The following is a 19,065-nucleotide window of genomic DNA, read 5'->3' on the forward strand; positions in this document are numbered from 1 at the left end:
GGGGGATTTTTGGTTATCCCGTCTGAGAGGTGCTACCAGCATCTAGTGGGTAGAAGCCAGAGATGCTGTTAAATATCCTACGATGCACAGGAAAGCCCCTACAGCAAAGGATCATCTGCTCCAAATGTCAATAGTGAAGGGGTTGAGAAGCTATGGCCCAGAGCAGCTCAGAGGAAGTCTCAGCCCTGCCTTTTAGAGGCCTGGCTTGAAAATATTTATTTAGAAATACATGCCCAAGGTGCCTGGAAGGAAACTACTCCCCTGGATCTGGAACTGTGGCATCTCCAAGCCGCAGATGACTACCACCTGCCTCTGGTGCAGGGGACAGCCCCACACATGCAGCAGTGGTGGCCTATGGGAGATCCTTGGTAAAGTATGTAGGATGGACGGGCCGACAGAGGCTGGGTGGACAGCCTGATCCCTGCTGTGGGGTGCTGGCAGGAGCTCAGAAACATGCATGTCAGTGCCCAACCCAGGGCTGACACCCCCTTTTCCCAAACCCCCGAAGCCCTGCCACAGGACTCCCGAGAGGCCAGAGAGCGATCAAGTACCAGTTCTCACCTCTTGGGCAGCGTGAACTGTCCTGCTCCCACCTTGGTTTTCAAGGAAGTGTCTCCCCAGGGGATGGCCTTCCAGAGACCTCTCAGCTCACAGACATGTTCCTCATATGGATACATCAAGCCACATCTCATTTGTTCTACCCCTAAACCCGCACCCCACGTGGAAGCCCAGCCCATGTCCTTCATTCCAGTGAGCACACAAAGCCCAGAACCTTCCCTGGATGCCTTGGGCTGGCAGTGACTTGCAAAGGTTAAGGGTCCAGGCCACTCCCCAAGCTGGAACCACACTCATGTACCACCAACATGGGAGGAGCCAGGCTTGCTCTGAAAGCCCTCCAGGGAGGGGAGGTCTGACTTTTTTAGGTCTGACTCCCCACCCTCGGAGCTGCAATGTGAGCTCATTTCCACTGGCCCCTCAAGAAGGAGCTAGGGGTGCCAGAAACCTTTAGGAGCAAGAGGTCTGAACCCCGAGGGCCCTCTCACCGTTTCCTTCCCTGACTCATTCGAGACACCTGGGACTCATCCTACCCTCTCTGAGTACATCTTGTCATTCTGCCTAATGAGAAAGGCTGGTGCTGTCACTACGGACAGGACATCTAAGGGCAAGAACAGTCTCCTCTGCCTGTCAAGAAATGTCACCGTTAGGGTTCCCTTCACTGTTTCCTATTTCACAGGAAAAACATGTGCATTTAAGGCTGTCACACATGCCAAAAGTCAGCTCTCCTGCTGCTCCCCGGCCCAGGCACGCTCATTGCTCTAGCTTCTCACAGGGCACATGGACTCCAAATAAATCATTAGAGAACATTCAAACGGCCACTAAAGGAAAAGGGGAGGAAGGAAAGCATTCTCACCAGAGAAGGGGTTAAACCTGAACATTCCTGATGCCTTAGGGAGAAGCAGTCTGGACAGGGAACCTCAGCAGGACCTGAGGAGAGCACTGGGGCAAGCAGGGGGCGGAGGCGGAAAGAAGCTGTCAAGAGGGAGGCAGAGACCCTGCCCCTGTCCAGCACCAGAGCACCTGGCTCTGGGTGCTGGGGGCGGGGAAAAGTCTGGGTTTATGGTTAGAGATGTTTGCCTGCCAGTGTGGCCCATCTAGACACACCGCAGAGGGCAAGAATGTAAACTGGGATGTACCAAAGGCCCTTCTGAGGCCCCCACCCCACCCCAGAAAATGAGCCAGCCTGAACCGGACTCACCTGTGCTAAGGTTTGGACGACCAGGGCTTACTTGGTTCAGGGTAGAATCCTCAGCTGAGGCTGAGCTGGCTTCTTGACCACTGTGTTCCCTTGTGCCCTCCCTAGCCTGACCCCATAAGTGGGGAAGGCCAGGCTCCTGGGCTCTGCTGACGGGGCCCATCCCAACCTACCTTGCTCTGAGAGGGAGGGCCTGGCTTGCTGCTGCTCGCAGGGGCTGTGGCAGGAGTAGACAGGAACATGCTTCGGAACAGCCTGCGCTTAAGGCTGCTCTCCTGGGTCTTAGGGCTGGGGCTGCCCTCCCCGCCTGGCCTGCCAGTCGCCGAGCCCACCAGGCAGGACTGTGGCCGGGCCTCCTCAGAACCATGTCTGGCAACCTTGGTCCCACGCCTACCAGTGGCTGCGGGGGGTGAGGCGCCGGGTGGGGAGCTCTGTAGGCAGGCACCCAACTGCAGGCAGCGCTGTGTGGCACCCTGGAACTCGGTGGGGCCTAGCGACTGTGCCTTGGTGGCCAGCCCGTTGGGTAGGACTCTTGGGCTCTGTGGCTCTGGCCATGGCATCTGCCTGCGGCCTGCTGGTGTGCCCCCGTTGCAGCTGAGGTAGAGGCCATGGGGGTCAGTGCGCTCAGACTGGGGGCTCTGCAGGTACATGTCCGGGTCAGCGGCCCAGTGTTCATCCCCCAGCAGCCCTAGGGACTGTGCCCGCCGCCGGCTGGTGGGGCTGCGGCCACGCAGGGTGTTGGAGCTGATGACCGACAACTTCTGGATGTCGTTGAGCAGCCCTGATATGTAGCCGTCCATGGGCACCGAGCTGCCCCGCACCACTGTCTGTAGGGGAGGGAAAAGAGTGTGGGTGAGCAGCCAGTTCATGGCAGGGAGGGGTGGTTCTGGACCAGATCAGACAGCCTTCCCAGGGGCCTTCAGGAGAAACACCTGAGGATCTCTCTTGCTGTGTCATCTAGCTGTTTCTTAATTTTTCAGTCACTCACCAGGGTCCACAGCAGGTTGGGCCTGTGTGGGGGCAGAAATACAGGGAGAAGGCCTATTGTCATGGGGCTCACAGTCCAGCAGGGCAGACAGGGAGTCAGCACGCCAAGTGGTGTGGGCATCTGAGCTTCAGGAGCCGAGGGGGCACAGAGGTAGGGTCCAGACCCTGCCTGGGGTCTGCTGTCATTCTCTAGCTCTATCTGTGGCCTTGTGGGAGACACACAGAGCTTCTTGAGGAAGCAGTGGCCAGTCTAGGGCTCTCCTCCACATTAACTGGCTTTGTGGCCTCCAAACCCTGGCAGGGCCCCTGACCCCAGCCCCTACCAAGCTCTTGCCCTTCTTGACCCACACAACTAAATCCCCCTGGTCTGGGAGCCCCAGCCCCAGAGGGGCTGCGGGTCCAAATATTGCCTGGGATACACTTAATACTGAAAGATTATTCATTGTTATCTGAAATTCAAATTTTGCTGGGCATCCTGTATTTTTCTTTGCTAAATCGGGCAACCCTACCAACCTGCATGCAGAGAGGGATGCCCCAGGCTCCCCCTTCCTGGAAATTCAATCCTCACCCAGGGTGAGGCTGATTAGCAGGGAACGCAAACAGCTAGCTAATCGATAGCTGGTAATTAGGTGGTTCCTCCAGGTGCCTTTGTGGTTTTGCCAGGCACCGGCTTCTGTGGACTGGGAGAGGCCAGACTCTGCAGGACCATCCCTGCCGCCGCCTCCCTTACCTTCATGGGCTGGAGCTGCACACGAGTAATTCGAGAAGGGTCCACCACGGGCTTGGGTCGCCGAAGTGTGTCCAGGATGTTCTGCCATTGTGGTGGGAGGCCCACAAACTTGCCTTCTTTGGGATCAAAGGAGGTGTGGACACGGTGCTGGAAGTTCTGTGGGGCTGAGATCTCAGGGCGTTTCTTCTTTTTCTTTCGGAACATGGTGCCTGTGTGGGTAGGGTCAGGCTGAGCTCCAGCGAGGGGCTTCATGGGACCCTGGTCCAGGGAAGCATAGGTGGGTGCTACCCCCACCCCCACCCCTCTCTCAGTGCTCCCTCCCCCAGCCCAGGGCTTCCCTCACCTCTCAGCCCTACTTCCTCAGGGAAATGGCCAGCTCCCAGCAAAGCAGTCCCAGAAACAACAAAAGTGCCAGAAATAAGCCAACACAGACTACAAACAAGGGAAAGAGGTGTCTGTCTCTCTGCCTGTCTGTGCCAAGTCTCCTGCCGAGCAGGCAGACTCTGGGGGTGTGTTTTTCTAAGATCCAAAGCCCATTACAAATATCATTCCACTGTCAAATAATTTAAAGAGGGGAAAGAGGGAAGAAAGCAGGTAAATGCATTTTATGAAACATGTACGTACAACCTTGACTCTTAAACCAGGTAAGAATAGTACAAGAAAAAGAAAAGCTGAACCAATCTCACCTGTGAATAAAAAGGAAAATCCTAAACAAAACTAGTAAGTTGAATCTGACAGCACGTTAAAGTTTTTTGTTTTTTCTTTCAGATCTCACATTCAACTCCTGTTTGTCCCAGGATGGTTCAACCACAGAATCCCTGTTTATGTGATAAATAACATTCATAAAAAAGCCAACGTGTTATCCAGTCTGGGACCACGTATCATAGGATCAGGGACCCCAAAAGGGCCCTCTTGGTCACCAAGTGCTTGGCCCTCATTCCAGAAAGGTCCTGAGTCAAGGGCACAGCTGGTGTGGGTGAGGACAACTGTACTAGGGGTAGGTCTCCCCAGGGAAGAAAGCACTCCCCCCCCCCCCCCCCGGCTTGGACCTTTCCCCTTGAGTCTCAGGACTCTGTGCAAAACATCACTTGTAGCCAAACCTCCATTCTTCTCCTTGCTAATCTGGGCTTTGCCTAAGGCCCTGTGAGCAATGTCAACAGCTACCAGGGACATGGGCACTCAGACTTGAGATGGGGAGCCTGGAAACCCAGGGTATAGTGATGACCCCAGCCTGCCTTCAGGGAGACTGGGCAGGATGGCTCATTTGAATACTTTCGTACCTGAAGTGGCTCAAAACAGCTCAATGTGGGGTTTTGGGGTTGTTTTTGTTTTAATTTTTTCTTTGTTGGGGCCAAGTACACTGAATGGGCTCTAATGTCACCTGGAAAGTCCACTTCTAAGTTTCAAGAAACAGACATGTTTGTTTCTTGAAATGAATGCTTGGATCACTCATCTATCCAGAGATTTGGTGTTGTGCTTCTGACCATTTTCTCTCTTCCCCTAGCTCTCTTTTTTGGTATTGTTTGGTTTTGTTTTTGTTAGCAGTAAACATAAGTTCTTGTATATAAAACAAACAACCCCTCCCCCCAAAGATTTGGGATACAGAGCCATGGCATTCTCTTTTGGCTCCTGTTCCGGAAATAGCACTTTCCTAGTCACTTTAGCAGGCTCTGGAGGAGGTCACGGATCTGGGAGGCAGCTGGCACCCACTCAGAAAGGCAAGGAGGCTTGAATAGCCACAGCTTTCCCACGAGGAACTCACCACATGTGAGTTAATCTATGTCACACCTCTTGGAGTGTCAGCAACTTATGGGACCTTAATGTTGGGAGCTTACCTAATACTCCCTCTAGACAAAGCCACATGTGCGGGACCCCCAAGGACCAAGGCCTTTGGAATGAAATAGACCTGTTGAGTTGCAGGTGAATTGTAGGGAGTCTCCCACTAATTTGAGGAGGCTTTGAGCAAGCTATCCAAATGATTTGTGTCCCAGGGCTCTTCGTTTACAAAACAGGGTTAATAAAGGCTGCCTCATGGGGGGGGGGGGGGGGGGGCTTCGGGAGGCTTAAGTGACCAGACATCCCAGTGAACAGGGGCTACTTCTTTTGCCATGTTACCTCTCTGTGAATCTCTGTCTCTGAACTCAGGGCCCTGCAGATACTGGGATATGAGCAGATACAAATCCAGAAAAGATGTCCAATATCTTTCTTCACAGATTCATTGGTCAAAGGACCACACCTAATTTTGAGGGTCTGGGCACCTCATCACCTCTCCATTATATAGACACTTGAGGTTTGGTAAAACATCCTCTTGCCCCTCAGCCTTTGGCCCCCAGAGTCTTTATTCAACAGTTCTGTCCTTACAGCCTCACAGACAGACCCTTTGTCCCTAGATTAGCTTCACTGATGGTTCCACCTTCCTGTCTCACTATGTGAACTTAAATGCAGATGTAGGGATGCACCCTAGAACTGAAGAAGAGCCAGCTAATACTTTTATCCCCAGAACATCCCTCTCCCCAGTTCCGCAGCCCCACCTGAGTGCATTCTGTAGGAATGCACAAGGACAGCATCTTTAGCAAATAGTAAATGGCTCTAGTATCCCCCTCCTGGGTCCCCTCCTGGGAACAAATTTTTCCCAGGGGCAGCAGGAAAGGCTGGAGGAAAAAGGACACCACAGAGTCCCAGGACCCATAGTTGTGGTGGTGGGTGTGGGGAGCAGCTGGAAGCAATGAACTGAACTCAGGATTTAGAGGAGGAGGGAAGAGAGTCAGAAATCAGAGCCAGGGGCACCTGGGTGGCTCAGTCGGTTACGCATCCAACTTCAGCTCAGGTCATGATCTCACAGTTCATGAGTTTGAGCCCTACATCAGGCTCACTGCTGTCAGCACAGAGCCCTCTTCAGATCCTCTGTCCCCCCACCCCACCTCTGTTTGCCCCTCCCCTCTCTTTGTCTCAAAAATAAAATAAACAGTTAAAAAAAGAAAGAAAGAAAATGGCTGTTGTAATCAGGCCATCATGTCCAAATAAAATAAAATAATCAAAGCCAATCACTGAGCTAGTGGGAAACCCCCACCTAAAGAGAGGCTGTTAAGACTCATCCCAAGTGTGGTGAGACTAACACTATCTGGGACAACATGATTTGTTTACATAGAAAATCGAGAAAGGACTACATACAAACTGTTGGAATTAGGTGAATTTAAGGTCAATATAAAAAAATCAGTTGTATTTCTTCATACCAACAACAAACAAATAGAAAATAAAATTTTAAATGTGTACATGGGGTCAGCTCCATGTACATATAAAAAAAATTTTTTTTAATGTTTATTTTTGAGAGATAGTACAAGCAGGGGAGGGGCACAGAGAGAGGGGGACAGAGCATCTGAAGCGGGCTCGGCACTGACAGCAGAGCCAACAGTGAGCCCAAGTCAGATGCTTAACTGACTGAGCTATCCAGGTGCCCTGGAAATAAAATTTTAAAGATTCTGGGGTACAATGGGAAATAGATATTTGATTTTAGTTTCCTGTTCCTGGCACACAACTCCCCAAACCCTTGGGATCCCAAATGGAAAGAATCTTTCAGCCCTGCCTCACCTCTGGGGAAGGAGAGGGGCTGGAGATTGAGTTACTCATCAATGGCCAATGATTTGATCAAGCATACCTGTGCAGTGAGGCCTCCATAAGAACCCTTAAATGACAGGAAGCAGGGAGCTTCCGTGTTGGCGCACCCGTCAAGGTTCTGGGAGGGTGAAGCACCCAGAGGGCGTGGAAGAAGCTCGGTCCTGCCCCATACCTGGCCCTATGTATCTCTTTCCTTCAGCTGTGCCTGGGTTGTATCTTTTTTAAGTTAAAAAAAATTTTTTTTAATGTTTATTTGTTTTTAAGAGAGAGAGAGAGAGAGAGAGAGAGAGAGAGTGCAAGCAGGGGAGGGGCAGAGGGGAAACACAGAATCCAAAGCAGGCTCCAGGCTCTGAGCTGTCAGCAGAGAGCCCGACATGGGGCTCGAACACGTGACAGGGAGATCATGATCTGAGGTGAAGTCAGATACCTAACTGACTGAGCCACCCAGGCGCCCAAAGGTTTTATCTTTTATAAGAATGAGTAATAGTAAGTAAAGTGCCTCCCTGAGTTCCATGAGCCATTTTAGTAAATTATAGAACCTGAGAAGGGGCTCATGGGAACACTCAACTATAGCCAGTTGGTCAAGCCTGACCTGTGGCCCAAGACTCACAACTGGCATCTGCAGTGTGTGTGGGGGGAGGGGCGGGGGGGTTTGTGGGACTGAGCCTGTGGGGTCTATGCGGACTCCAGGTAGTGTCAGAATTGAATTGAATTGTTGAATACCCAGTTGGTGTCCAAAAGTTGGAGAAATGGCCTCAGGAGGGAAAAAAAAAGCCTTGTCATTTGCTATCAGAAGCGTTACCATGGAAACAATCCCTCAGATACCATTTACCATTTTACATTAAAAATGTCAAATACCTAGGAATAAGTCTAATCAAATATGTGCAAGGTCCCTACATTGAGAAGTATAAAACATTATTAAAGATATTAAAGAATGTTCACAGATTGGAAGACTCATTGATACAAAGATACCAATTATTTCTGAATTAACTTACAAATTTGTTTCAATCACAGTCAACATCCCAACATATTTCTTTTGGTCGAAATTGACAAACTGATTACAAAATGTACAAGGAAACATAAGGGGGCACCTGGGTGGCTTAGTCAGTTGAGCGTCCAACTCTTGATTTTGACTCAGGTCATGACCCCAGCGTCCTGGGATTGAGCCCTGTGTCCAGCTCTGTACTGAGCATGGAGCCTGCTTAAGATTCTCTCCTTCTCTCTCTCTCTCTCACAGTCTCTCTCTCTCTCTCCCCCCACCACTTTCCCCCTCCCCAACTCACACAGTCTCTCTCTCTCTCTAAAAACAAACAAACAAACAAACAAACAAACAAACAAAAGGAGAAAAACAGGCTTTGGGGCACCTGGGTGGCTCAGTCGTTTGGGAGTCCGACTCTTGATTTCAGCTCAGGTCATGATCTCACGGTTTGTGAGTTCGAGCCGTCAGGCTCTGTGCTGACAGTGTGGAGCCTGCTTGGGATTCTCTCTCCTTTCTCTGCCCCTCTCCTTCTCATGCTCTCTCTCTCTCAAAAGAAATAAACTCTAAAAAAAAGCCAATTAAAAAAAAAAAAACAACAATGTACAGAGAAACAAAGAATCAGGAATACTAAAGATAATCTTGAAGAACAAGGTTGAAGGATTACCCTACTATATATCAAGGATTTATTATAATAGTACAAAAATTGATATAGTGTGGAACTGGCACAAGGATTGACAAATAGCCCAATGGAACAGAAGAGAGAATCCAGAAATAGATCCAGTCATATAAGGTCACTTAATTTATGACAAAGGTGACATTGCAATATGGTAGAGAACAGATGATCTTTTCAATAAACGTAGCTGTAGCAATTAGATATCCATATGGAAAAAAAAAATTAATTCATGTCATATCCTGAAATGAATCAGATCTAGATGTGAAAGGTAAAATAATAAGCTGGAGGCGGTGATGGGGGGATGGGAGAAGGGGAAACCCACAGACAGGCCATTGCCTGCCCCAGGTCCAGTGTGGGTGACTGCATGGGTCCCAAGTTTGGTGGGCTCTCCTGGAGCCGCTGGTCTGCTGGGGCCAAAACCTTCACACCCATGGGTCCCAGAGACAAACGGAACTACCAAGGTTTCCTTTGTCCAAAGCCTAATTCTTGATGGCAAAGGTTAGGAGTAGGGGATCCTTTCCGAGATCTCCTTCTAAAGAAAACAAAACATGTTTAAAGAGTGATCATGAGAACTGAGTTTCTAAGAGACGTACTCATCCACTCAAGTGTCCAATGTTGCCAGGTCACTGGGTGTGGAAACACCTGAGACAAAGACATCCTGCATCTCTCCGCAGGGCCTGTGTCGTTGGAGCACATCACCTGCCCAGACAGGGGCCTCGACTGGCCATTTCTAGATCTCCATTTACTACCCCAGTTTCCTACCTTCTGACCCAAGACCAAGGGCCCAGGGGCTGAAGGAAGGTGGTTGCTGCCTCAACCATGAGGCCGCAGTGGTAAATCAGCCCATGCCAGCCTTTAAAGTTGCCATCCCAGTATCTCCACCTCTGTGCATCCACACTCCATTCACCCAGCAGAGGGGCTTTCCTCAAAGAAGATACTCCTGAGGAGGGAGGGGGAACAAGGGAGGAGGAGGATTCTTCCTCTGAGAGCCAGCCCCTGCCTTTCCTCCTGCCTAACCCAATGGAAACCCCCTGGACCTGACACTCTGAAGGGCAACTGGGCAGAAGCAGAGCACCAGTTCAGGCTCAGGGTGGCCTTCGCTGACCCAGCGCCTCCTGTCTGACACCTCATCCCCATACAGGGGAGGGAGAGGCTGAGGGTTCTTTTCTAGGCTGGGATCCATCCTTGTGATTGAGGAATGCTTTGAACTTTCCTCTTCTTCTTCTTTTTTAAACGTTTATTTATTTATTTTTAAGAGAGAGAGAGAGAGAGAGAGAGAGAGCACGCAAGCGAGTGCATGCGTGCATGAGCTGGGGAGGGGCAGAGAGAAAAGGAGACAGAGAATCCCAAGCAGGTTCCCCACTGTCAGCGCAGAGTCTGATGAGGGGCTCAAACCCATGAACGGTGAGATCATGACCTGAGCCAAAATTAAGAGTTGGATGCTTAACTAACTGAGCTACCCAGGCACCCCTGGAACTCTCCTTTTCTGAATGTCTGCAGACATCACCTGCTGGCTGGCTGGCCCCTGACTGGACCAGAGGGGGATGCCCAGCACCAGGAGCAAAGAACCCTGCCCAAACCAGTTTGAGAAGGAAGCTCTCCAGGCACAGCTCCTGCTGAGGCTGTTTCCTCCAGCCAGACTCTGGCAGATGGGAAGCCTGTCAGTTCCTGGCAGAGGCTTTCTGGAGGAAATGCTGCCACACCCAGTAAACCCGAGGGTGGAGCTGGTGGGAGAGTTCAGGGAGCCACAGGCCCAGCGTCACTGACGGGTATGGTATGACTGTTCTGTCAGAGGAGCAGGAGCCAGAAAGGAAATGTGCTAGGCTCTTTCCAAGGATCAATTCACTTAATTCTCACTACAACCGGAGGGAGGTAGGAATTATCATTATTACCCACAACTCTAGATGAGGCTACATAACTCTAGAGAGGCTACATAACTTGCCCAACGGGATAAAATCAGGAAATAACTGAGTTGGGGTCTGAACCTACATTTGGTTCCAAAGCCCCTGCTCTGTCCACCATGCCTGACCTAAGGGAGTTGGGCTGTTTTAGTCTCTTTCCTGAGGGTGTCTATGAATAGGCATGGGGTCGAGCAGCCCGAGTAAACTCATGGGAGTATGGAGAAGGGGGGCAGCCAGGGCCAGCTCCCTCCATCAAGATTGCTAGGTTTTTTATCCTGGGCTGATCTGTGAGTCAGAAGCCAGAGGGGATTAGGGCCGTCCTGACTTGCAGGCTGACCCTTACTTCATTTGGAACCAGGTTTTGGTTTTGCCCTACAAGGGGTGGGTAAAACGCTCCAAAGAGCTCATGGTGATGGCTGGTATATCAGGGCCTGGCATACATGAGAAGAGCTACAGAAGCAGCCGGAGTGTATTCTTTCCAGCATAGGGTCTCAGCCTAAAGCTAGGCAACCTGCAGGCTCGGCTCAAGGAGTGCTGGGCAGAGCTTTGTGGCTGATGCTACTGTTCCATGACTAGAAGGGGTTTGGGTGGTGGACCCCCCAGAGCCAGGCACTGTGGCTAGGCTGGTCTAGAGTCCACAGTGGGGACAAGCAGGACAGCTGCAGTGGGTGGGTGACACTCACAAACTGCTTCTCTAAGACATCCATCTGCCAGCGGGGAGGGCCAGGCCCACCGAGCTGTTTCGCTAGTGGTGAGGGTGTGTCCAACACAGTCACCTTCCGCAGCCAGCTTTGAGTGGGTTTTGGCTGTTTCCACACATCAAATCCCTCTCAAGGGAAGGACTTGTAGCCTACTGAAGGAATCCACAAAAATGAGAGCAGACTTGGAAGGTGGCTTCCAGAAAGTGAGTCCAAAGGAGTTTGCAGTGACTCTGAAGGGGGCAGGATTTGGCTGGGTGTTGTCAGTCCTGAGATATTGGTAAATTCTTAGGAATAAGGCGGGTGGAGGGGCGCCTGGATGGCTTAGTCGGTTAAGTGTCCGACTTCAGCTCAGATCATGATCTCACGGCTTGTGGGTTCGAGCCCTGCATTGGGCTGACAGCTCAGAGCCTGGAGCCTGCCTCGGATTCTGTGCCTCCTCTCTTTCTCCCCCTCCCCCGCTCACGCTCTGTCTCTCTCTCTCTCTCTGTCTCCCTCAAAAATAATAAACATTAAAAATTTTTTTTAAAAGGAATGAGGCTGGTGGGATTCCCCTTCATGGGCAACGGGGAAATGAGAAGGCAGCTGCACTCTGGGCCCCACTCCAAGTGCTAGTGAGCCAGAGTGGAGAGACACGTGGGCTTCCGCTGAGGGAGGCTCAGTGTCTGCTTATCAGAGCTGAGTGCCGGCTCGGCGTGGCCCCAGAGCGTGGGGTTCCTAAGTTCCTTCATGTGACCTTGGCCTGCTCTCCTCCTTCTTAGGCTGTAGCATTTCTGGTGGTGACCAGGGAGTGGACTCATTCACCTCTGCCAGCTCACTACTCCAGGTACGGTGAGGAGAGAAACAGTACCTGCTGCAACTCAAGGAGCAATTTTAGGTATTTTTAGTAAATACCCACTCAGTCAGTCATCACTCAGGGAGTGCGGACTGTAAGCACCAGGCTCGGGGCTGATCATGTCACAGACAGGATCTCCTTACCACAAGCCTTTATATAAGGCAGGACTATTACTGTACCCATTATGCAGATGAGGAAACCCATGTTACGGAGATTAAGTCATTTGCCCAAGGAGAGCAGCAAAGAAGGGGAGACTTGTGTCTATCCGACCTGATGTGAACACTGCTGCAGGCAGGAGCACAACACCCTGTGTCATTCTCAGGCCCATTCATGAGGCCTTGGGAAAGGAACTATTGTAGAATCATGGCGCCGACATAGAGGTAAGCCCCCTGCGTTCTACAGCACTTAGAAAGGTACCCCCACTACTGCCACCATCCAGTCACAGACTGCCCTTCAAAGGACCGTGTCACCCCCAGGGCTGGGCCCTTCCACCCAGAGATTTGTCAATGGGTTGTCCGCCCTCTTTATAACACTCTTTGGGAACTGTCATCCCACACATCTTTCTGTGAAGAATGACAGGCCTCACTGGCCCCCTGATTGAGAAGACCATGGACAGAAGCCAGCCTTTCACTGAAGGATTCTTACTGGCCAGGAATATTTTTCTCAAAACTTACCTTCTGGAGTTCATTTAGATATAAAATTATGTTATTCATTCATTGATTCAATAAATTCATTTACTGTGCATTGACTCTGCTCCGGGTTCTAGGGACCATGGTGAATAAAACAAGATGCTCAGTCTCATGCAGTGTGGCTTGCTTTTCCGAAGAGATGTGGCTACACATCAGGCTACCCCACCCTGATCTTCACTGCGCAACAGAAGAGATGGTGATGCACGTGCTGTGGGACTTTCTCGAGGAGTCTGGCCTCCCCTCCATCCCTGGCCAACTTTCAGTCACTCGGCATTCCTGACAGGGAGGTGTCTGTACCTGCTCTTGTGCCCTGTTTGAATACATTCGGTGATGAGGGCTCTTCCTCCTTCCCGAGGCCCCTGCCCTCTGTCCTTCTGTCCCCTTGCTGCTCATTCTTTCTATGAAGCTGATCTCTATCCTCCCTCAGCCTCTAGAAGGGGTCTGGGCCTGCCATCTGCCCCTCGTCACATAATGTGAGTCAGGAGAGGTGGCATCCCAGCACCATTTCCTGGCCCCCCGAAGTTTCACTAGGGGGAAGGGGCTGGAAAGAATTCCATTTGTACTTCTGCCCAGCTGTCACCTGCAGGATGGGTGGGCCCTAGACCCAGGCTGTGCCCCTAACCACCACTGCTCGAAGCACAGTGTCCCCAGGATGCTGAGCAGTCCCCTGAGGTTTTGCTGTCCCACTGGACAGATCCAGAGAGAAGCTGAGAATGCAGGGCAGAGGGCACTATGCACACAAGCCAAAATGTCTGGACTCCCTGCTCTTGTCACCATTCCCACACTACAGGTCCCAGTGAATCCCCAGGGGAGAGATACAGGAGCTGTTCTTGAAAAGAATATGATAATAAATCTCATTCAACCTCTTGTGTCAATACTCCAACTGAATGAGAGGCCGAAGAGCCAGGCTGGCCAGCCAGGAAGGTCAATATTGACTCAGGCCCGCCTCGGGGGCCAGCATCTCTGTTGCAGTCCAGCAGCGGCTCAAGCCAGAGCAGCCCTCTGACCTATGTTCAGTGTACTTAGAATCCACAGCACTGGGCTTTCCTGGGCATGGGGTTATCTCCAAGGGAAGAGTGAAGAATGGCCTTCCGGGGAGGGCTGCAGGCCAGGCATCTCTATCAGTATTCCAGCTTCTCAGCAGCCTCCACATGCAGGGGCCTGAGCCCTCATCACAGAGTCCTTGGGGCCTAGCCAGAAGAACCTCTAGAGTCCCCTAGTCACAGGATTAAGGCCCCTAATCACACAAAAAGACTTATGTTTTACAGCCCTTAACTTTCTATGTCTCTGTCTTGTTCTCTTCATTTTACACTCACATTACTGTGAGATGGCTCACACCTGCTTTACTGGGTGCATCTTAAAGATGGAAGGTGGCTGGGAGAGGAAGGCAGAAAGCTTTCTGGAATATACTACACACGTGCAGGTGTAAAGTGCCTAGCACGTGTCAGACCCTGTTCTAGGTGCTTTTTATTAGTGCATTTAATGGTCATGACCTACAGGGTAGATATTATGAGCTTTGTTTTACAGGTGAAGAAACTGAGGCTCAGAGAGTAAGACTGTCCGAGATGGTAAGTGGCAGAGCTGGTATTCAAACCCCATGTCTCTGACTCCAAGCTCTTCTAACATGCTTGGTGCCCAGAAAAGTCAAATGACCTGCCCCAGATCACACAGCCGCTGAGGGCAGAGGCCCCCTCTGTCCTAGGCAGCCCTGTGTCAACAGTGTGTCCAGGGGCACCCATGGACATGTGAGTACCTGTGACATGTACAGAACATACTGCTATCTCTGTCTCCAAAGCTGGACCCTCTTCCAGAAATGGCCCCTTCCCTAGGCCACCTCACTACCTGCCCTGTATGGACCATCTACTTTTACTTTACTCTCATGGCTTGCTCTAAGCCCTTCACAAGCTCCTGACACAGAACCAGACCGTTCTCCAAGTTCTCCAAGAGGGGAGGGTTCAGGTAGTTTAACATTTCCAAAGTAATACTGGAGGCTGGGAGGTGGCTCACTGCTGGGGGTGGTCTACATTTATTCTTTATCACTGTGGCTTCTCACAACTGTCTTATGAGGAAGGCACGACTGCTCTGTTTCATATAAAGTTTAGAGAGAAGTAAAACAACTTGCTTAGGGAATAAAAGGCCAAGCCAGAATTCGAACCCAGCTCTTTCTGGTTCCAAATGTGTTCTCAGCTACTGTCCTATGTATGGCCTGAGGAGAACTTGCAGTATGATAGTATATGCTGCTCAGTTCCAAAAGACCCGAGGGCAGACATAGACCTGACCTCCCTCTCTTCCCCTACCTAGAAAAACAAGTCAGGGGAGCCAAAAAACACACCAGAATAGGGCAAGACACAGAAAACACAGCCCACACCCCGGAAGCTCTTTATGTCTTAGCCCTTGGTGTTCCTAGCAGCGTCTACATCCCAGATAGGGTGCCACTCACCCATTGTGAGAGAAGCTGGATGGATTTTAGCAGAGATCTGGGGAATGAGCTAGCGGCTGGGATTGGCCAAACAGGACCTCTGCCTGGAGCTGCCTCCTGGCGTGCTCAGCACAGACACGGGGCCTGCTACTGCCCTTCCTGTTTGGGAGCCTCTTTCCCAAGCTCACAGTGGTGACACTGACTTGCCCCAGACAGGCATCACACCGGGTGACAGCAGAGGCTGGGTCAGGGGCAGGTGGGGCATGTGGGCTGGGCTGGTGTAAGTAGCAATGCACATTCATTAAGGACTGAGAAATGGCACCTAGAAAGGGCCACTGCCCCTGCCTGACAGTACCAAGAATGGGCCATCCCAGGGGGGACACCTGCCTGCCCACTGACCCTTCCAGCCTGTCTCTCAAGGAGGTCTTGAGAAGGCTGCCGGACACCCTACCAGGGCTGAAGGTTCCTCACTCACCTCCTGGCTGCCTTCCTCCCCTGCTCTTCCTCCTGACTCCTCACCCTTCAGTGGGCAGAGCTCTCAGGCACCGAGGAGAGGGAAGACTGAGGACCCTCCCTGGCCCGCAGTCCGAGGCCTGGGTGGAAACAGATCAGAAATTCATCGTGAAATATGTAGTACATGTCTCCACGGATGTTGCGACTGGCCAGAATTCGGAACCGCCCCAGGCCTGCCTCCCGACCGAGCCACCATCTCAGGTACAAGGGGAGGTGGCGGGCTCCCCACGCAGAGCACGGGGAGGAGGGGCAGTGGGCGCAGCACCGCGTCAGGCCCCTGTTCCCACCGCGCTCCGAGCCGGCGCGGTCACCGGCCCCACCTCCTGGGCGGGAGTGGGGTGCCCTCCGGGACGCGAATCCCCCAGCCCCGCGCCTCAGCAGCCGCGGCAGCCAGGCCGGAAGCGCCGGCGCACACGCGGAGGTCGGTCGCGCTCCCAGCTGCGCCAGCTCTCGGTCCTGGCGCTCAGGGCCCCTCCGCGCAGCGCCCTCCCCACGGCCGCTCCTGCGCGCACAGGGCGCCGGCCAGCCCTGAACTTTGGGGAATGAAAGCGCGGGGAAAGGGGGCCGTGCGGGCGGGGAGACCTGTCCGCGCGTCCCGGCCCCAGCCCGGGGAGGGGTCGCCAGCCTCTCGGGGTGGCCGGGGCACCCACCTGCCGAGCGGGAAGTCCCTGGAGAGCTCGAAGCGGCCGCGGGAGCCGGGCCCGCCCTCCGCGGGAGGGACCTCGGCGCCTAGAACGATGAAGACAGGCCGCACTTACTTGTTTGTGCAGCGCCGGCTTCACCTGGCCGCGAGTTTGATTTCAGGGTGTGGCCTCAGGTAGGACAAGGCGAACACAAAGCCCGGGAAAAGTCGGCGAAGGGTGCCGGGGCCGCGGCCAGGAGCCCCTGTCTGCCCGAGGGGCGTCCCCCTTCTCTAGCCTTTTCCTCTAAGCGCTCTGCCCCGGCTCCGGCCGGTACTTCGCCTCGGGGTCCTGATCTCGGTCGGGCCCGCTGCGACCTGCCGGTGGCCCCATGGCCCCCTGGACGGCCGCGCAGAGGCCTGACCTGGATTATCCGCTGAGCGTCTCGCTGTGCAATTAGCTCATTATTTTGCATTGCAGATGCACATCTGGAGGCCGCCTTGCCGACTCCTCCCGGATATTCAGAGGTGCAGGGGGCTGAGTGCACCCACCTACACACCCTGGGGAGCCTCAGCTGGAGGCCTAAAATCTGGCATTTTGGCCTGTCAGTCCCATCTGGACAAGGCCCTGAGACTATTTTGGGGTAGTTCTCTTGAGCAGGCAGGAAAGCCAGGATTTAAATAGATTCCAATTCCCTTGTCAGAACCTGCTCAGTTCTGAGAACCTGTGGCCTCAGGATTCCCCAGTAGGGGACCTCTGGGAAAAAGAGAGCTTCCAGGAGCCCTGCCCTCCCAGAGAATGGGCCTGGTTACAGAGCCGGCCTCCCCTGGCTGTCAGCAGCAGTCCCCAGCAGTTCCCTGGCCTAGGAGCATGATGGCCATTGGGAATGGCTCACTCCTGCTTGCCCTTTACCCTGCTTCTTTTGAATTAGAGGGTATGTTTGTTGTGGGTGAGGGGCAGGGGTCGTGTGCCTGTCACTTCCCTACACAAGGGACTTGCTGTTCTAGACTTGGGCCCCCAGAGAGGGCTGTATCTGACTGAATGCTGAGGGCATTCTGGCTTGGAAATTCGGTATATCTAGACCCTAAATGGCTGCCCCCAAGCAGTGGCTGGGTGACTACCAGTGTCACAGAGTGGGACTGAGGACAGTGCTGGGATTATTGTCATTGTTGGGTGCCTCAAACTTTTGTTATTAATCGAGGTCCTATTGCCATGAATCATTTTTGTTCACTGATTTCTTTAGATATATCAGTGCAATTTATAGATAAAGCATTTACACGTAGGCTCTATTGTTTATGCATGGTTTACTATAGCCTCCTGCCAAATCAAGCTAAGGTGGCTAGTGGGAATTTGCCAGCCCCAAACACCTGCACTCTGTCTGGCTACACTACAGCCCCCCCTCCCGGGGGGTGGGGGGGAGGAAGCATAATGGTGGTGCCTGCGGAGATGCTGTCCCTGTGAGCCCTGGGTTAGTGGTGCAGAAGCTGGGCAGCTAATGGCTGGTACCCCCGCTGCCCTCCTCCATGCACTCTGCTCCTCTCCTTACCTTCTGTCTTCCCTCCTCCTCTCTGTGTCTTTCCCAAGTGGATTCTTTCTCTTTCCTCTGACAGGGTAACACTGAGGCCTGACCTCATGAGCCAACCCCTGATCTCCTGTGGCCCTCCCCCTCCAGGAAGCTGCCTGCTGAGCCTAGGCTGATGGGGCCATGTGGCAGGGCAGGGGCAGCTGACACACACGTATGGCTTTCCCCACAGATTAAGTACCTAGCGATGTAGGAGCACTGGCTGACTGCTGGCTACTGGAAGCAGGGTGTGCTGGGTGGGAGGGTTCGGGGAAGTGGTTGTAGGGGATTTGAAATGAACGGTGAACCAAGCTAGAATGAACTGCGCTGCGTTGTTGAACCTAGAATCAACACCCTAAGAGATTTTTTCCTGACTCACAAATGCGCACGTGAATTTTCTTTTAATACAAATAACTTCTATACCCAAACCAGAGCCCCAAGCAGTTTGAACTGTTGAGCTACAATAAAGTGTGGGCATTAGAATATTATCAGAATTGAACTGGTATTTGATTTGGTTTGAATCCAAGCGTGGGTGTCGCAGAAAGGCTACTAGTCAAGTCCCATCCTCACCCTTTAGGAGTGAGTCTAGGGAACCCTGGCGCCCTTTGGGAGCAGAGATGGGGTTTGGAGCTGGAGGAGGGTGGAGACTCCCAAATATAACTGACATAGGAGGCAATGCATGCCCCATCACTGTAGGTATGCAAGAACCGAGATAACTATCCATCAGATATGCTAGAGAAAAGGTTCCTATCCTGGATACTAGACAAGACCTCTTGGACCCATCCCAACCCCAAGTTTCTGCACTTCGAGTCACATCTACAGGTGGGTCTGCTGCACTGGGTTCAATGACCATTTGCAAATTGGGACAACTGGTATGTGCAGAATGGATCCTGAGTGGTCAATTCTGGTATGTGAGTACCCCCATCCCCACCCCATCCTCTTCTGATCCACGCCTGACTCAGCCTCGCCCAGGCAGTGGCAGGAACACTCTGGGGGACAGTGTCTCCTCCAGCGTCCATGTGCCTCCCTCTGGCCCTGTTCCCAGGTTGCAGTGCTGAGCACAGAGAAAGGGACCAGGCACACCCTTATTTG

General features: G+C 52.5%; 1 protein-coding gene across 3 annotated transcripts in view; it reads right to left on the bottom strand.

Annotated features, from left to right (window-relative positions):
- Window positions 1–19,065, bottom strand: part of PAK6 (p21 (RAC1) activated kinase 6) — a 35,587-nt gene that overhangs the window by 8,545 nt on the left and 7,977 nt on the right. Inside the window, exons 1-4 of one of the 3 annotated variants that reach the window (XM_042989168.1) lie at window positions 16,443–16,478; window positions 15,755–15,872; window positions 3,471–3,679; window positions 1,927–2,580 (exon numbers count right to left, since the gene is read on the bottom strand). In XM_042989168.1, the coding sequence (XP_042845102.1) occupies window positions 1,927–2,580; window positions 3,471–3,674 (858 nt within the window). In that variant the 5' untranslated portion in view covers window positions 3,675–3,679; window positions 15,755–15,872; window positions 16,443–16,478. Of the gene's footprint in view, window positions 1–1,926; window positions 2,581–3,470; window positions 3,696–15,754; window positions 15,873–16,442; window positions 16,479–19,065 lie in introns of those variants that run through there. The other 2 variants (XM_042989169.1, XM_007081654.2) reach the window with 2 other exon arrangements.

The sequence above is a fragment of the Panthera tigris genome, chromosome B3, assembly GCF_018350195.1.
Source record: "Panthera tigris isolate Pti1 chromosome B3, P.tigris_Pti1_mat1.1, whole genome shotgun sequence".
NCBI classification, from domain to species: Eukaryota; Metazoa; Chordata; class Mammalia; order Carnivora; family Felidae; genus Panthera; species Panthera tigris.